Source organism: Apodemus sylvaticus, chromosome 1 (assembly GCF_947179515.1).
Source record: "Apodemus sylvaticus chromosome 1, mApoSyl1.1, whole genome shotgun sequence".
NCBI classification, from domain to species: Eukaryota; Metazoa; Chordata; class Mammalia; order Rodentia; family Muridae; genus Apodemus; species Apodemus sylvaticus.
The window spans coordinates 56,596,492-56,611,962 of NC_067472.1; the positions used below are offsets into that span (position 1 = coordinate 56,596,492).

At 54.1% G+C, this 15,471-nt stretch overlaps 1 protein-coding gene across 2 annotated transcripts; it reads right to left on the reverse strand.

Annotated features, from left to right (window-relative positions):
- Window positions 1–498: 498 nt before the first annotated feature.
- On the reverse strand, window positions 499–15,301 carry Map4k2 (mitogen-activated protein kinase kinase kinase kinase 2). Of its 2 annotated transcripts, none has more exons than XM_052191644.1 (32): window positions 15,115–15,301; window positions 14,937–14,994; window positions 14,628–14,718; window positions 14,484–14,548; window positions 14,140–14,195; window positions 13,794–13,841; window positions 13,667–13,709; window positions 13,251–13,323; window positions 13,041–13,172; window positions 12,909–12,971; window positions 12,558–12,639; window positions 12,361–12,468; window positions 11,924–12,002; window positions 11,761–11,819; window positions 11,074–11,117; window positions 10,956–10,994; window positions 10,829–10,862; window positions 10,612–10,720; window positions 10,445–10,512; window positions 10,319–10,360; window positions 10,152–10,236; window positions 9,989–10,068; window positions 9,852–9,912; window positions 9,648–9,765; window positions 5,610–5,668; window positions 5,424–5,527; window positions 5,173–5,350; window positions 3,239–3,307; window positions 3,034–3,120; window positions 2,664–2,734; window positions 2,521–2,576; window positions 499–2,427 (listed from the first exon to the last, which is right to left on the reverse strand). In XM_052191644.1, exons 1-32 carry the CDS (start codon window positions 15,208–15,210, stop codon window positions 2,340–2,342), a joined length of 2,445 nt encoding a protein of 814 aa, XP_052047604.1. In that variant the 5' UTR covers window positions 15,211–15,301; the 3' UTR covers window positions 499–2,339. The 2 variants fall into 2 exon arrangements, with proteins under 2 accessions (XP_052047604.1, XP_052047597.1); XM_052191637.1 differs by having other exon boundaries at window positions 10,445–10,533.
- Window positions 15,302–15,471: the final 170 nt, after the last annotated feature.

A 15,471-nucleotide genomic window follows, 5' to 3' on the forward strand; every position in this document is an offset into this window, starting at 1 on the left:
TCTGCTTTTTTCTCACAGGAAAAAAAATCCCTGCTTGGAAATCCTGCCTCAGAGTCTGAAGTGCTGGGTGACAGGTTTGAGTCACCATAACTGCTGATGTATCTCTATCCACAGAAATGAAAGGCGGCCCCATCCCATAGCTAATATCCAGAGAACCTCTGCACACCACTCTGGCAAACACAGCCACTCCAACCCAGCAATGACTTTCAGGAATTGATCCCCACAAACAGAGTGGCTCTGACACAGGAGTTATTTATTGCAGTGTGGTTTGTGATATTAAAGTAGAAATACATTCCATCAATAAAGATCTTTCAGTTAACATTAGTCACCTGAAATGCATAAAGCCCTGCACTAGCTATACAAAAAAAAAAAAAAATGCAAGGTTGATAAAAATCTCTAGAATGTATGTTCAAAAAGCCAAAAGGATATATAGAATATTTCCATGTGAATAAAAATATGTCAAATTGTTTAAATATTATAAATACTTCCAGAAGGCACTGGAAGACAAATGAGAAGGCAAGTTTTATTTTTGACAAGAGTCTTGTCTACATATAACCTTGGCTGGCCTGGAATTCACTATGTAGACCAGGCTGGACTACAATTCACAGACAGTCCTGCCTCTGCCTCCTGAGTACTGGGATCACAGGCATCAACCATAGCCCAGCCTAGAATCTATTTTGTATTTGAAAAGGGCTATAAACAAATACATAAATAAAACTGTCTTTCAGTGCATACTCCTGGCTTGCCCTCTTTGGCTTGTGGTGCCCACCTTTGCTGGGAGCAGACATTATCAGGGGAGCTTGCCTTTCACCTGCCCCTCGTTTTGGCATACTACACCCCAAACCTTCTCAGATGGACTCCTGCCACCAGCTGTCACTGTCTCCAGCCCACTGCTCTAAAGTCTAAAGTCCCAGGGCAGCTGGGATCAAGTGTTGTTAGCTGGGTGGAGAACACCTCTCACCCCTACCACAGCATCCCCCCGATAGAAGGGAGATAGGAAGCTCTGTAGCCCTATCTCCCCTGGCCCCTTAGCTGACTTTGGGCCTGTCTCCCTGAGGACAAACACTGTGTCCCTTTCCTTCCTCTGGCTTCCTATTTCAGTCAAGCAAACCTCTTGGTCACTGGAAACCGAGCAGAGCTTTGGAGGAGGGTAGTCAAGAGGACAGTAACCACAAGGCCCACAATTCTGCTTTCATGAGCTGTCACCCACCCACTGCTTCACTGAACTGGCAAGTACTTGCAGCCAGCATAGCAGTCACCTTCTGCCAACATTTGTTCTGAATGTCAGGAAGGTGACAGAGCTGGACCTTTGCTCCACACATCCCCTTAGCTCTCCCAGGCCAGGCCTTATCTGTGCCCCACCCCTCTTCAGTGGCCTTCAGCCAGTGTCTGGGACCACAGGGAAGGGGACTGAGGGAGGACAATACAAAGCACAAGCCACAGGGGAGAGGCCTACCAATGAGGTTCCTGGGTGCTGAGGTGTATCTTGGTATAGAGTGACTGAACACTGAAGGAAGCCGCATCCATCTTCCCAATGTAAGCTGACTCTTCACCGTATTATACAGGCCTGTCACGGGACACTGCAGTTGACAGGTCCAGGGGCAGGGTGCAGATCTCAGAGTGGGCATGGTCGCTAGCTCCCTGGCTAGCTCCCCGCATCCTCCCACAGACCACAGCAAGCTCCTGTTTGAAGCCAGGCTGCCCTGGATAGGTCTCTGCTGACAGGTCCCCTGCACGTGTCCATGAGATGCCAATTACAGCAAAGGACTCAATCTGCACAACTGAGTGGGGGTGCTGGGGCAGAGGCCACTGGCTTATGTCACCTGAGCCTAGACGCCACAGAGCACCAGTGGATGGTCCTTCCATGGTGCACACCTGAGACCAACCAAGTACTTAAAGAAAAGTGTCCTGCAGGAAAGAAGGAGAGAAAGAGGAAGGAGAGAAAGAGGAAGGGAGAGAAAGTAAGGGTTCAACTTCCCTACCTCAGAGGGACTAGTGGGATAAAACCAACCAGCTTTAATATCAATATAATTCTCTCTTAAATACATGTTGCCCAGGATAGAACCTGGGACAGGCTCTTGGCAGAAAGAATGGAAAGGAAAAGTGAGAAAGTGGAATGCATTGGCCAGCAGCCCATCCTGCCCAGGGCCTCCTGTACTGGGGACAACTCTCCACAGAAGGTAGGTGCTCACAGCTTCCTCTGGTCCGGTTATTGCTGAGGTGGGTGGGCAACCTCCCCTCTCTGCCCCCCAACACATCTCAGAGTTAGGTCTGCCCTCTGGGATCCCAGCAGAGGTTGGAGGTGTTAAGTGAGGCCTGGGCGCCATCAGGGAGGTCGCTCAGTAGCTGCTCTGATGACCCGTGAGGATGTAGAGGTTGCTGTGTGCCCCAGGGTTGTCAGTGGGAATGCTTTCCAGGATGATGTCCCTGGTGGGGGAAGAGGCACAAGGTGAGCAGGAAAGCCAGGGGAGCCCACCCCAAGTCGAGCCTGGGATGCTATCTGAAACTGAAGGCATCTACCTGTGAGCACCCAGCACTCGGAAGATCCTGGTCTCATCTGTTATCTCCTGGGTCACCTGGAAGATAAGGGCCCCTGAGATCATCCCAACAGTCCTTTCTAAACGGGGCAGAGTTGGAGGCAGTTAGGACCTAGTGCCACTCACCTCATTGGTATCAAGGCTTCGGCCCTGCATGCCATGGCTCCAGAACGCCAGCACACTATCCTGCAGGCACACTGGAAGAACGGGCCGTTAGCCCACACCATCCCTGCACGCCACGAATCTCCTCACCCTGGCCACAAGGTGCGGTGGCCGCTCCAGCCCCAAATAACACAGACCAACCTACAGGGGTCCTCACTGATGCTGGGTGTCCAGGGTGGTTCCCCAAAGAGAATATGGAATCTACAGTGGTCCCACGGCCAATCCTGAGCTCTAAGCCCAGTTACATACTCTGGACTGGATACTCTCATGCCCACATCTGGATACTCCTATGCCCACATCTGGATACTCCCATGCCCACATCTGGCTTACTCACCCACAGTCTCAATAGCGAAGTCAAAGGTTAGCTCAGGGGCAAGTGCAGCAGTGGGTTCCCCCTGCAGGTTAACAATTCTCACACAGCCTGCACATGGAGAGAGCTCGTGAGTGGGGTACACCTGGCTCCCTGCTGGGGGACCCATAAAGCCTTCCTCACCACCACTCTCTCCACTGTCCTCCAATCCTGATCCTAGGCCACTCACGTTCAAAGCTGACCAGGACTGTGTCCCTGTCCACCTGGATCACCTGCTGTGCAGAACCTGGGATCCCCTCTGTGGACAGAGAAGACAGGCAAGGCCTGGCTTGCTGAGGCACCAATCCACTCTAGCATTCGAGGGACTGAGAGGCCTGCAACAGCCAGTCCTAAAACAACAGTTTATTCCACCTCACACCAGCCTCATGGGATCACAGACAGAACCAGGGATTTGCCCTTAGGTTTCTTAGGATCTAGGAAGTGGTTACAGGACCCTATAAGAGCTTGCAGCCAGGGTCCGACAGACAAGGCTGTGAGATTCAGATGCAGAGTGGCTGGTGCAAGTCACTTGCTTTCTCTGAACTTCATTTTCCTCTTCGGTAACTCGACATGAGTTACCTATTTTACAGGGCCATTGTCAGAATTAAGACTGAGCCAGGCAGTGGTGGCGCACGCCTGTAATCCCAGCACTTGGAAGGCAGAGGCAGGCAGATTTCTGAGTTCAAGACCAGCCTGGTCTACAGTGAGTTCCAGGACAGCCAGGGCTACACAGAGAAACCCTGTCTCAAAAAAACAAAAACAAAAACAAAAAAGAAAGAAAGAAGACTGAGGGGCTGGAGAGATGCTGAGTGGGTAAGGGCATTGGCGGCTCTTCAAAGGATGCCAGTTCAACTGCCAGCACCGCATACAGCGCACAGTCAGTCACTTGTAATGCCGTCACCCTCTTCTGACCTCCAAGGCATGCACATGGCATGTATATATACGTGGAGGCAAAGCATTCACACACATAAATTTAAAAATGTTAGTTTTAAAAAAGCAGCAGAATTAAGAATGAAATCCCAAGGGGTTCCTGGCACCTTCCTTTTCTGCCCACTGCCGAGCTTTCTCCACATCTGAGATGTGTCCTTCCCCACGCAGAGTGGGAGCCTCTCCTCCTGCTGCTGCTGCCTACGGCTGAAGCACCACAGCCAGCTTTTCCTTGGCTGCCAAGCCCTTTAATCATATGAGATTTTTTTGGTTTAGTTTGGTTGGCTGTTTTGTTTGTTTTTTAAAGACAGGGTCTATTACATAATTCTGGTTGTCCTAGAACTCATTATACATACTAGGCTGGCCTTGAACTCACAGATCCACCTGCCTCTGTCTCTTGAGATTAAAGTCATGTGCTACCATGCCTAGCCGTGTTTTATTTTTGAAACTGCACCACACTGTGTAGGTCAGGCAGCCATTGAAATATATATATATATATGAGTACACTATAGCTGTCTTCAGACACACCAGAAGAGGGCATCAGATCTCATTACAGATGGCTGTGAGCCACCATGTGGTTGCTGGGAATTGAACTCAGGACGACCGCTGAGCCATCTCTCCAGCCCCATGCCATTGAACTCAATATAGCCCGTCTGACCTCAAACTCAGGATCTTCCTGCCACAGACAGCCAAGTGCTTATACCACCATGCCGTTTGTTTTTTTTTGTTTTTTAATTTTCTTTAAAAACAAACATGGGCCGGGCTGTGGTGGCGCACGCCTGTAATCCTAGCACTCTGGGAGGCAGAGGCAGGCGGATTTCTGAGTTCGAGGCTAGCCTGGTCTACAGAGTGAGTTCCAGGACAGCCAGGGCTATACAGAGAAACCCTGTCTTGAAAAAACCAAATCCAAAAAACAAACAACAAAACAAAATAAAAACAAACAAACAAAAAACTGGATTGTTATGTTACCCAGGCTGGATATGTTACCCAGGCTGGCATCTATTAGTGGGTCCATGCAATCCTCCTGCTTCAGCCTCAAAAGAGGGATCACAGGCCTGTGCCGCTGTGCCAGGCTAATCTAATGAAATCTTTCATGGAAGTCCAGATCAGAGGGCCAGGACTGAAGCGCCTTAGCCCCGCCCTGCTCTCTGACTTTCTCAAGCACCCCTTCCCTCAGCACCCAGCTCTGCTGCTCACCAGGAGGGATGAGGATGTCTGGAGTGAGGCCAGCCTCCAGGGGCAGGACGTGGAACAGGACTCTGCAGCCGGGTCCCTCGGGTCCCTCGGCGCCCACACACACCTGTGGCAGCTCCTTCCCATCTAGCACCAGCGGCTCCAGCATCCCTGCCGGGCTGGGCAAGGGACTGGAAAAGTTCTGGGGACAGCAGAGAGGCTTGGCTGTTTCTTCTGCAGGCCTCTCGCCACCCGAGGGTCCTCTGGTCTCTTACCTTCAGCAGCAGGAATTTCTGCAGTGGCTCATACCACTGCAGCAGAAGCAGGCTGGCAGGCAGGGCGGCCAGCAGGAAGGTACTGCCGGTATAGGGGTTTCGAACTGCAGGAGGGGAGGAGGTGGTGGGCCAGGGCTCAGCCTCACAGCATCTCTCCCCGCCCCGAACAGCACAGCCAGCTCTTACCCACACGACACTGCAAGCAGCCTTTGGTGTCAGGAATCTTGGTGGACAGGGCAAAGCGCCTATAGGAGTCAAAATCAGCATATGTTCCGGGAGCCGTCCACGGGCAAGGCTCCCACTGCACCCTGGGAGGTGTCACTGTCATCTTCCTGGCTTTATGGATGGTACACTAGGCTCAGGGAGGTTCGGCCTGCAAGAGCTGTGAGGGCCTGAGGTTCTGTGGGCATCTTGGGCTCCCCAGCCTGGCACTCACTCTGCGGAGTGGGGGAGAGTTGTTCTTTTATTCTGGGTTTCTCTTTTTAAAGTTTATTTTTGTGTATTTGAATGTTTGCTTTGCATGCATATACGTATGCATGTATGTGTGGTATATCCAGGAAGATGACTCCTGTAAGGGCTCATCTGACCTCCACTTGCACACTGTGGCAGACAGGTTATCACCCCCTCTCCCCAAATAATGCCTTTAGTCCAGCACTTGGGAGGAACAGTCTGGAGGATCTCTGTGAGTTTAAGGCCACTCTGGTCTACATAGTGAATTCTAGGACAGCCAGGGCTATAAGAGGGACATTGTCTCAAACAAATAAAAACTACTACTACTACTACTGTTAATAATAATAATAATAATAATAATAAATTTAAAACAATTGTAAACAAAGTATTTCTTTGCTTTGACTGGTTGACCGTGGGGATACACATCCTGTCACCTTCGTAAAGATCTGGAAGACAGCTTGTAGGACTAGTCCCCCTCTGTCATGTGGGTTCCTGAGCTTGAATTGGGCCATCAGGTTGGCAACAAGCACCTTTTCCTGACAAGCTAAGCTGCTGTACCAGCCCTCATTTGGTTTTTACACAGTCTTACTCTGTAGCCCAGGTTAGCCTGGGATTTATAGCAATCCTCCTGCTGTAGTCTCCCATGTGCTGGGATTCCTGGTAAAAGCCACCACTCTAGGTTCTGTGTAGTTTTAACAAGTCCCCTGACTACCTGTTTCCCCACTGGCAGGTGAGCAGCTAGTGTGGAGACAGAAGCTGAGGCAAGTCCCAGCTTGAGTATACTCAGTCCCTTTCTAAGACTGACAAACAGGCCCTGCCTAGGAGCTGTAAAGACTTCAAACAGCAAATGGCCTGCCTTCTGCACCTAGGTGGGGCTCCGACCCTGTGGGGCAGGTGAATGGCTGTCTTATGGGGAGTCCCCCATGCCCTCAGGGCACTGACCATTGGAGCCTGTTTCTTCATCTGAGGAACTGGGCTGTTAACACTGCAGTCTCCTCCCCGTGACTCAGGTCCTGTCTGTGCTCCTGCCAGAACGAGCCCCTGGAGGAAGCCGGTGTCCCGCTCCCCCCCCCCCTGTGCTGACCTCTGCCCTCCCCTTCCTCCCACTCTATCCCCAGCTGGCATCTGGGCAGGTCACGGGCATTCTGGCACTGATACTTTTGCATCTGCTGTTTCCTCTAAAAAGCATTCCATGTTTTTAATGTTCAAGTCTGGCAAGTGCTCTGCCTAAAGGTTACGGTCAGAACAGAGGTTCAAGAGCCCAGAGGGCACAGGGCACCAAGGCAGGCCTGGTGTGAGCTCTGTAGATAAGGCTGTCCTGTCCCCAGGGCTGCTGGTCCCATCAACCAGGTCATAATAAAGTTGGAGCTGCAGCCCACTCTCCTGGGCTCCAGCTCCCTCCGATGGACTAGGAAGGTCCCACTCACAGAGAATTTGCACCTTTTGAAATGTGACTTTTCAGAAGGGTCTCATACTATAGCATCAAATGTCCAGTAATCCTCTAGCCTCAACTTCTTGACTGCTAAGATGACAGGCATACAATTTACTTATTGTGGCAAAACCAATTTAAGCCCAGACTCCTACGTCACTCAGGGCTGGTGACAGCTCCATCCTTCCTTCAACCTAGGTCAAAAGCCTTGCACTCAGCCTTGACCCCCTTCTCTTTCAAACACCACCTATTACCAGGAAATCCTGCTGGCTCCACTTGTAAAATAGAAGGAGAACCAGGCAGCATTTCTCACTTCCTTCACTCTGACTGCAGCCCACAGCCCCATTGCTGGCCAGCTCCCACTGCAACAGGCTTCCCAAGGCCTCCGACGTCCTCCCTCCCCAGGGGCTCAGTCCTCACCCGCAGCAGAGATCCCGTGAGGACCTCGGTGCCAGTCACACCTCACCAGCAGCCTCTTTGAGGAGCTGGGCTCGCATCTGCCCCAGGACCTTTGTGCTGCTCGTCTCTTCTCCTTAGCCCTCCCTACAGATCTCTAGCTTCTTTGGAAAATTACATTTATTGGGGCTGGAGAAAAGCTTAGTGGTTAAGAGCACTGGCTACCCTTCCAGAGGACCTGGGTTCAAGTCCCAGCACCCATGAGGCATTTCACAACTCTCTGAAACTCCAGTCCCAGAGAATCTGACCTGCACCCTCACACCGATGCACATAAAGTGATTTTTTAAAAATTTTTTTCATAGCACACATCTATGTGTGTGTGTGCGCTCACGCGCACATGTGTGTGCACGTGCATGTGTACATATCAAGGTGCACATGTGGAGGTCAGGGAATAGCCTTTCATCATCAGGTGGCAGGCATCTTTAACCACTGAGCAATCTTGCCAGCCCCACATGCCTCTAAGTCCTAGTTATTCCTACAGTGCTGGGCACTAAACCCAGAGCCTCAGACACGCTAGGCAAGCCGCCTCACCTCACCTCACCAGTTAGCTACAGCCTCAGCCTTGTCCTCCATCTTGGCTCTAATAGCACTTTCTCACTGAAGACTTTCAAAACAGCCTTTTAAAGTCCTCCTCCTCAGCCTGTTCTCATGGTGTATGTTCTGAGCCATCACTGCCAAAGAGCCTCATTTTTCTAGGTCTCCCATCTACTTCCTTCACACACAGACACACACACACACGCACGCACGCACGCACGCACGCACATGCATACACACACAGGCATCAGAAGGGGCAAAGGTCCCCTCAGTTCATGGATGTCCCTGAGCTCTGTACAATGCCAAGAACATACAAGGAAGGAGCGGGCTGCATAATTACCTGCTAAATAGCTGCAACCTAACACCATGTGCCAGTGCTGGGCTACTTAGCTTCTGCAGTGGGCCCCTCTGCACTAGTCTCCAGACCTGACCATTCTGCTTCCCAAATACCAGACCTACCGTAGCTCTTGATATGGCCAGTATATTCTGTTTTCAGAGACAGAAACTCACATAGCCCAGGCTGGCCTCAAACTCAATAGGCAAGGACGATCACGAATTCCTGATTCTCCTGCTCCTGCCCCGTCCCGCCCCACCCCCCAGAAACTGAGATTATAGGCACAACGCCATGTCCAGCTGTGTTTTGTTTTTGAGACAGAGTATCACATATGTAGCCCAGGTTGGCCTCAAACTTGAGATTCTCCTGCCTCATTCTCCCTAGTGCTGGGATGTCAGGCAGGAGCCACCACACTAGCCTGGCTCTTAGTCAGTGAGCTAAACCATCTAGCACAGGAAGCATACTGACCAGAACACAATAAGATCCTTTGAAATGCCGAGAGCACTGCTGTACACTGGACAGAATCCAAGTCCCAGGCCACAGAGGAAGGGTTCAGCCACCTGTGCGGCTCTCAGCCCTCAGGCCAAATACCACAGGCTCTCCCGGCCTTGCTGCTTGGTCTCACCTGTACTCACTTTCCCCTCCCGGAACCTTAGAATGCACCCTCTAATTCTGTCTCTGCCTCCTGGCTTTCTCCAGCTCTACGTCCTCCCCCCCACCCCCGCCCCCAGGCAGGCAGTCCGCCATGAATGACCCTTGTTTCTCTTGACGCACTGCCAGGCCCAGGCCTGGGCCACCATCTACACTGTCCACAGAGCACACTTACACTCACATCCTTTTGTGCATTTCAACCAGCCAGGTGGACAGGAGGGGAGGCCACCAGCTACTGACCAGGAGGAAACAGCTTCAGAGCCAGGAAGTGCCTAAGTGATGAGCTAAGACCCTGGCAGTCTCAGGAGCGGGTGGAGTCCCACTCGCCTGGCGCTATTCTGGACCTCCTGTGTACCCCATACCTGCTGACCTGGGGATGATTCGCTGAGTGATGCGATTGGTGGGGATGGAGAGGGGTGCCTGGTGCTGCAGTCTCCGCTGCTCAAACAGGCCTGGGAGGTCATGCGCCCAGATGTGTGTGGATTTCCCTGAGGCGGAAGGGGAAGACAACACGGGGCTCAGAGAAAGTTTGGGTGATGGTGCTCTGGCTGCCTCTGCACCCGCCGCCTCCTACCTGAGAGTGACAGCAACACATTGTTCACACAGTAGAGCCAGGAGCAGCGCTGGGAGATGAGCTGGGACCAGAGACAGTAGACAGGCGGTCAGCACCCAGCATCCTGAGCCTCTGCTCCCAAAGCCAACAAGCCTCACCTTCTCCAATGTGTCTTCATGCAGTTCGTGCAGGTTGAGGGTGTAGATGCCTTCTTCGGCCCCTACCACCAGGAACTGGTCTGCAGGCATAGGCATAAGGTCAGAGGCTGCCAAGTGCTCCTGGCCCAAGCTAAGTTATGCTTCTGCTCTACCCCTGACCCACCTCGAGTCACAGGGTGAACCCAAGTGACTGCAGCATGGATCTGCAAGGGGCAGCCATTGAAGACCTTGGAGAAGCAGGCGCCCATCTGGGGAGGAAGTGATTAGCTGGTGAGGGCCCAGTGGCAGTGCCAGGACAGCGGGGCCTAGGGACAGCCAGTGAACACTTACGTGCACCTTGGGGGTCGGAGGAAGACCATGGCAGGATGATCGCTGTGTGTGAGGGAGGGAAGGAGTCAGGGCCTAGGTGGCCCCCTGCCGCCCCACCCCACCCCGACCCTTCTCCTGTCCTCTCACCTCACGGTCCTCCCGTTGCTTCAGAGTAGCCCAGGCAGTGGGCAGCAGTGGGGGGCTGCCAGGCCCAGCTGGGGGTGCGGACAGGGTACCTTTATGCACAGATCATAGTGACTCCAAGCCCCAGCCTACCCTAGAATTCCCCATGGCCTGCCAACCCTGGGCCTCACCTGGAGAGCAGGACTGGGCATTGTCTTCAGATGCTGACTCATTGTGGGGCAGCCCCAAAAATGGGGCCCGTTTGATGGTTCCAATGGCATCATCTGGGGAGTCCAGCTCCTGTCAAGAGGGTCAGAAACAGCCTGGCTATTAGCAGGCGCCCCAGGATGCACTTCTGCCCCACAGCACTCGGCTTACTTCCCAGCTCTGCCCTCTTCCAGTCCACACCTGGAGTTCTAAGGCTGGCCGGATAGTCAGGCTCCTATAGGGACACAGCAGACGGCATGATGGGGTGTGCGAGGGACTGTCCCCCAGGCCTGGAGGCCCTTCTTCACCCCAGGTATAAGTCCCTCACCTTTCCTCCAGGGCCTCCTGGACTGACTGCAGCAGGCTCCTGGGCCAGAGGAAGGGGTCAGTGGTCAGTCTTCCATAAGACCCAATCTGCCTCAGCTTCCCCAGCCCCGCTCACTCACCTGCTCAGTTCCTCTTTCCCCAGGAACGTCCACTCCTCCTCCCACTGGAGGAGACCAAGGCAGAGACACCAGAAGAGAGGTAAAAAAAACAAAAGAAAAAGAAAAAGAGGGGTTTCAAGAGATGGAAGAGGAGAGCCAGGAATGACCTGGAATTCAAGGCATGCCTACACTGAGCGTGAGTTCAAGGCCAGCTAGAGTAAGTTAGCGGATCCTGCTCACAGTAAAGACAGAGAAAGCAGCAGAGTGCAGAGCAACACTGGAGAATACTCTGACAAGCAAAGACTTGTAAAGGACAAAATGAGTAAAATAAGAGAGAAAAGACAGAGGGAAATGGAGGGAGACAGCAAGGCAGCAGGGCAAAGAGATGGGCGCCGTGGGAGCAGAGAAAGGAAGTAGTGACAGACGGTATGAGGAGACGGGATGACGTGATCCTGTGACAGGCAGACTGAGGAGTAAGTAAGTAAGCGGGGAGCCCTTAGTCCTGGGAAACCTCGGTTTCAAAAGGTGTGGCCAGCCTTCCACTTCCCAGTGCTGTCTAAAGCGGAGGAGATCCTCTAGCCCAGGACCCCAGGTGACACAGGCAACTCCTGCTTCAGACTGGCCACGATTTTGGATATTCCACTTGCATCTGCACACCCAATCCCCCTGCGCCCCCCAAGCTTCCCTCTACACACAGCCGTGCCTCACCGGTTCAATGAGAGGATCTGTCTCCTTCCGACGAGGAGCACCAAATTTCACTTGGTGAACTAGGGAACCAGTGTATTAGATTAAAATGGGGTCAAAGTTTCAGAATGGACCCCCAAAATAACACCAGGTTCGTGGGTGCATTCGGCTGTACCGGAAGACTTACACTGGATCTCCGAGGGGGTCCTCTCAGCTGGGCCATGGTGGCTGCGGGAGTGGATGGTATCTGGGAACATATCATGGGTCTAAGAAAGAATACAAAGCACAGGCTTGCACAGCGCTCACCTCTCGCCAGAGTTCCTCCAGCTCGTGACACCCACCAGGCAGGCGTCCTGTTGTCCTGACGGCCCTCTAAGATTACTATGAAATACAACAGCCCTTCTTTCACAGATGGGGAAACTGGCACAAAAACATCAAGACACTTGCCAAAGGCCACACAGAAAGGAGGACCGCTTAGTCACAGTCATGGCTGGCTCGGACCTGAGGATGTGCAGTGGGCTTGACTAGAGAGAAGCTCTGCTGGGATCCCACAAGCCACCACAGTTCTGATGTATGCCACCGTCCCACCAGGCCAGCCCGCCCCGCCCCCAGTCCTCCCTTTACCTCTAGTTCACTGTCTTCAGGGGAGAGGGTCCCCAGGTGGGGGTCGCTGGCCTTGTCAAGGAGCTGGGTGAGGAGGGCCGGAGGGAGGTGCTGGGTTGTAAATGGATGCTGGAGGACAAGGGGTGATAAGGTTGCTCCCTGTCCTCCAGGCCTTATCTCTGAGTCTCAAATCCCCAGGCTCACCCCGTGCCTCCCACCTGCAGAAGTTTCTCAGCCGTAGGCCTCTTCTTGGGGTTCTTGGTTAGGGCCAGCTTGAGGAAGTGGTGGAAATTCTGGGTCCTGGTGGGTACAAAAGCCCCACCCACCCAAACCCAAGTTCAGCTCTGCAAAGAAGCATCCTGTCCATTGCCCCAGCTGGCCACCAAAGGAGCAGCAGCTTGGGCAGTACTGCTGTCGCGCCACAGGAGTGCCTCCCTCACAAGCCACCAGCCCCTCCTTCCCTCCTGTCCCACTGCCTACAGAGGGAACCAAGGTCAATCCTTGGCAAAAGCCTCTATCCCATAGGGCTTGGCTGGAAAAGGGCATTTCAGGCATGGGTGAACCCTCACCAACGCGTCTTGTCTCTCAGCTTGGGTGGTTGGAAGCTGCTTTTCGACATGAGCATCAAGGCCCTGGGGAGGATGTGAACTCATGGGTCAAGGGTCAGCAGGACAAGGGTGAGGGGTATGTGCAAGGCTGACCTCATGGGGTGCAGGTGGAAGAGCGGTGGCTGCAGCTCGCCCAGCTCAATGGCGGTGATGCCCAGGGCCCAGACGTCACACAGCTCGTTGTAGCCACCCTTGCGTTCCACAGCAGCAACCTCTGGCGCCATCCTAGAATCAGGGTCACACACGTGATGGCCGGATGCCCTTCTTGTGGCAACCACCCCTATTGCTAGGGTACCATCTTACCAGTATGGAGTGCCAATGAAAGACCGCCTTTTGGCCACAGATGCTGTCAGCTCGCCTGACACCCCAAAGTCCGCTGCAGGAAAGAGACTCTTACCAGCCCCAGGGCTTTACTTACCTCCTACCCCAGGACCCAGGCTATACCAAGTGGAGCTTGGGTCCAGCCACAACTGTCCCAAGCCAGGCCATGCCCTCTTTTGAGAGTGGTCACCACCCCTCCATGTCTAATAACAATCCCATGTCAGATCCCTCCCAATCCAATCTCACTCAGCCAACTATCAGCAGGCAAGTAATAATGCTACATCTCCTAAGTGGGGAAACAGGCTCAAGCAGTAAAGTGATGGGATCTACAGCACTTAATTCTATGGGCTATGAGCTCCTGATGAACCCTCACCCACATGGGATCCCCCAGTACTGACCCAGCTTGACATCACCCTGCAGAGTGAGCAGAAGGTTGGCACCCTAGGGGGGGGACACACAGAAAGGATTGTGTCAGGTGCTGACGGCTTCCTCCTCATCTAAACCATGCCCTTGGCTGACCCCTACCTTAATGTCTCGGTGAATTTTCCCCTGGGAATGCAGGTGGTGGAGGCCCTGGGGACAAACACAAGTCTCTGAGGACAGCTACTTTGCACTAATTATCTCTTCTGAGCCCCTCCTCAGGACTGGGGCCCCCCACCCAAGCTGCTTCCTCCACCCCTCTCCCCAAACAGGAAGTGACTGAGCCAAGAGGGAAATAGGCTGCTTCCGGCAACAGAACTGGGGCCCCCTCCCGCTAGGACCTACATCCCCTGAGCCAGCCCATCCCAAGGTCCCAATTGCCCACTTGCCAGATGGGTTGGGCCCACACTCCTGAGGATTCCAAAATGGGTGCTGTCTATGAGCCCCATACCTTCAGTGCCTCCCGGCAAACATAGGCAATCTGCCGTTCTTCCAGGGGCCCAGTGGCTGAAACATACAGAATTAGGGCTGAAGAGAAAGAGCCTAAGAGATATGCTGTCCCTCCCCACCCACCCTACACAGTGGAAAACAGCAGGCTCCACTACAGCAAAGGGATGTTAGCCACATTTCTTTCAGGTTCAGGCTGAGAAACTGAGCCCAGAGGAGGACAGTATTTCTCTCAAGGTCACACAGCCAGTCAGAAGTACAGAGGAGTCCAAGTTTAGCCAGAAGGATGCCCTTCTGCCCCTATGTTGGGATTGGGAAAGGCCATGTCCCACGGAGTCTGGCTCTCACCGTGGTAAATCTCCTGCAGTGACCCTCCTCCACAGAACTCCATACAGATCCATAATCGGTCATTCCTGGGGAGACAGGGAGCTAGGGCTGGCACAAAGCAGGACACACGAGGGCTGTCTGGGGTAAGAAGATAAACAACCTTACCTGAGGTAGCTGCCGATGTAGGCCACGACATTGGGGTGGCGGCATTCACGAAGGATGGTGATTTCCTGCTGAAGAGAGCTGATGTCGTCCCCTGGGGAGCACAAGGCATTATGGGGGGCACACGGGTAGCCCAGACTCTGTCCCTACGTGCAAAATGAGCAGAGTTCTTCTCTCCTTGCCGAGCAGGTGCCAGACCTTCGTTTCTCCTGGGCTCGGCTTCGCTGGGGGTCTAGAAAATGTCAACTCTCCGCCCCCGCCAGCTCACCCGCCCGCCTCCCTGGAGCACAGAGGCCCCACCCGGGCCCACACCTGGGTCTAGCTTGACGATCTTCACCGCGGCCAGTTCGGACGTGACGGTGTCACGGGCCTGGGGGCGCAAGGCGAGAAGCAGGGTGAGGAGGGGGCGGGGCCGGGGCTCCCGCGACGGGACGTGGAGATGCACCCTCCTCCTGCGCTCCAGCCCGTCCCGCAGCCCCGAGCAGCGCACCTTGTAAACGTCGCCATAGGTCCCGGCCCCCACACGCTGCAGTAGCTCGAAGCGGTCCCGCGGATCCTGCAGCGACACGTCCCGCAACAGCGCCATGGCCCGGCGCCGGACCGGCCGGCGGGCGCTAGCTGCGGAGCCGGCGCGGAGCGGCTCGGGGTGGGGCGGGGCGAAGCGGGCCGGAGGGCAGGGGCAGCGCCGGGACTCGGAGGCTGTAGGGGCGGGGCTAGTCCGGGGCGGGGCCAGCTCGGGGATGCCCCGCCGCCTGCTCCGCCGGGAGGAGGCGCCCTGGTTGAGCGGGGAAGTCCCCGAAGTAGGGGCGGAGCTTAGGTCCCCCTCCCAATTCTCGACGCGCTACAG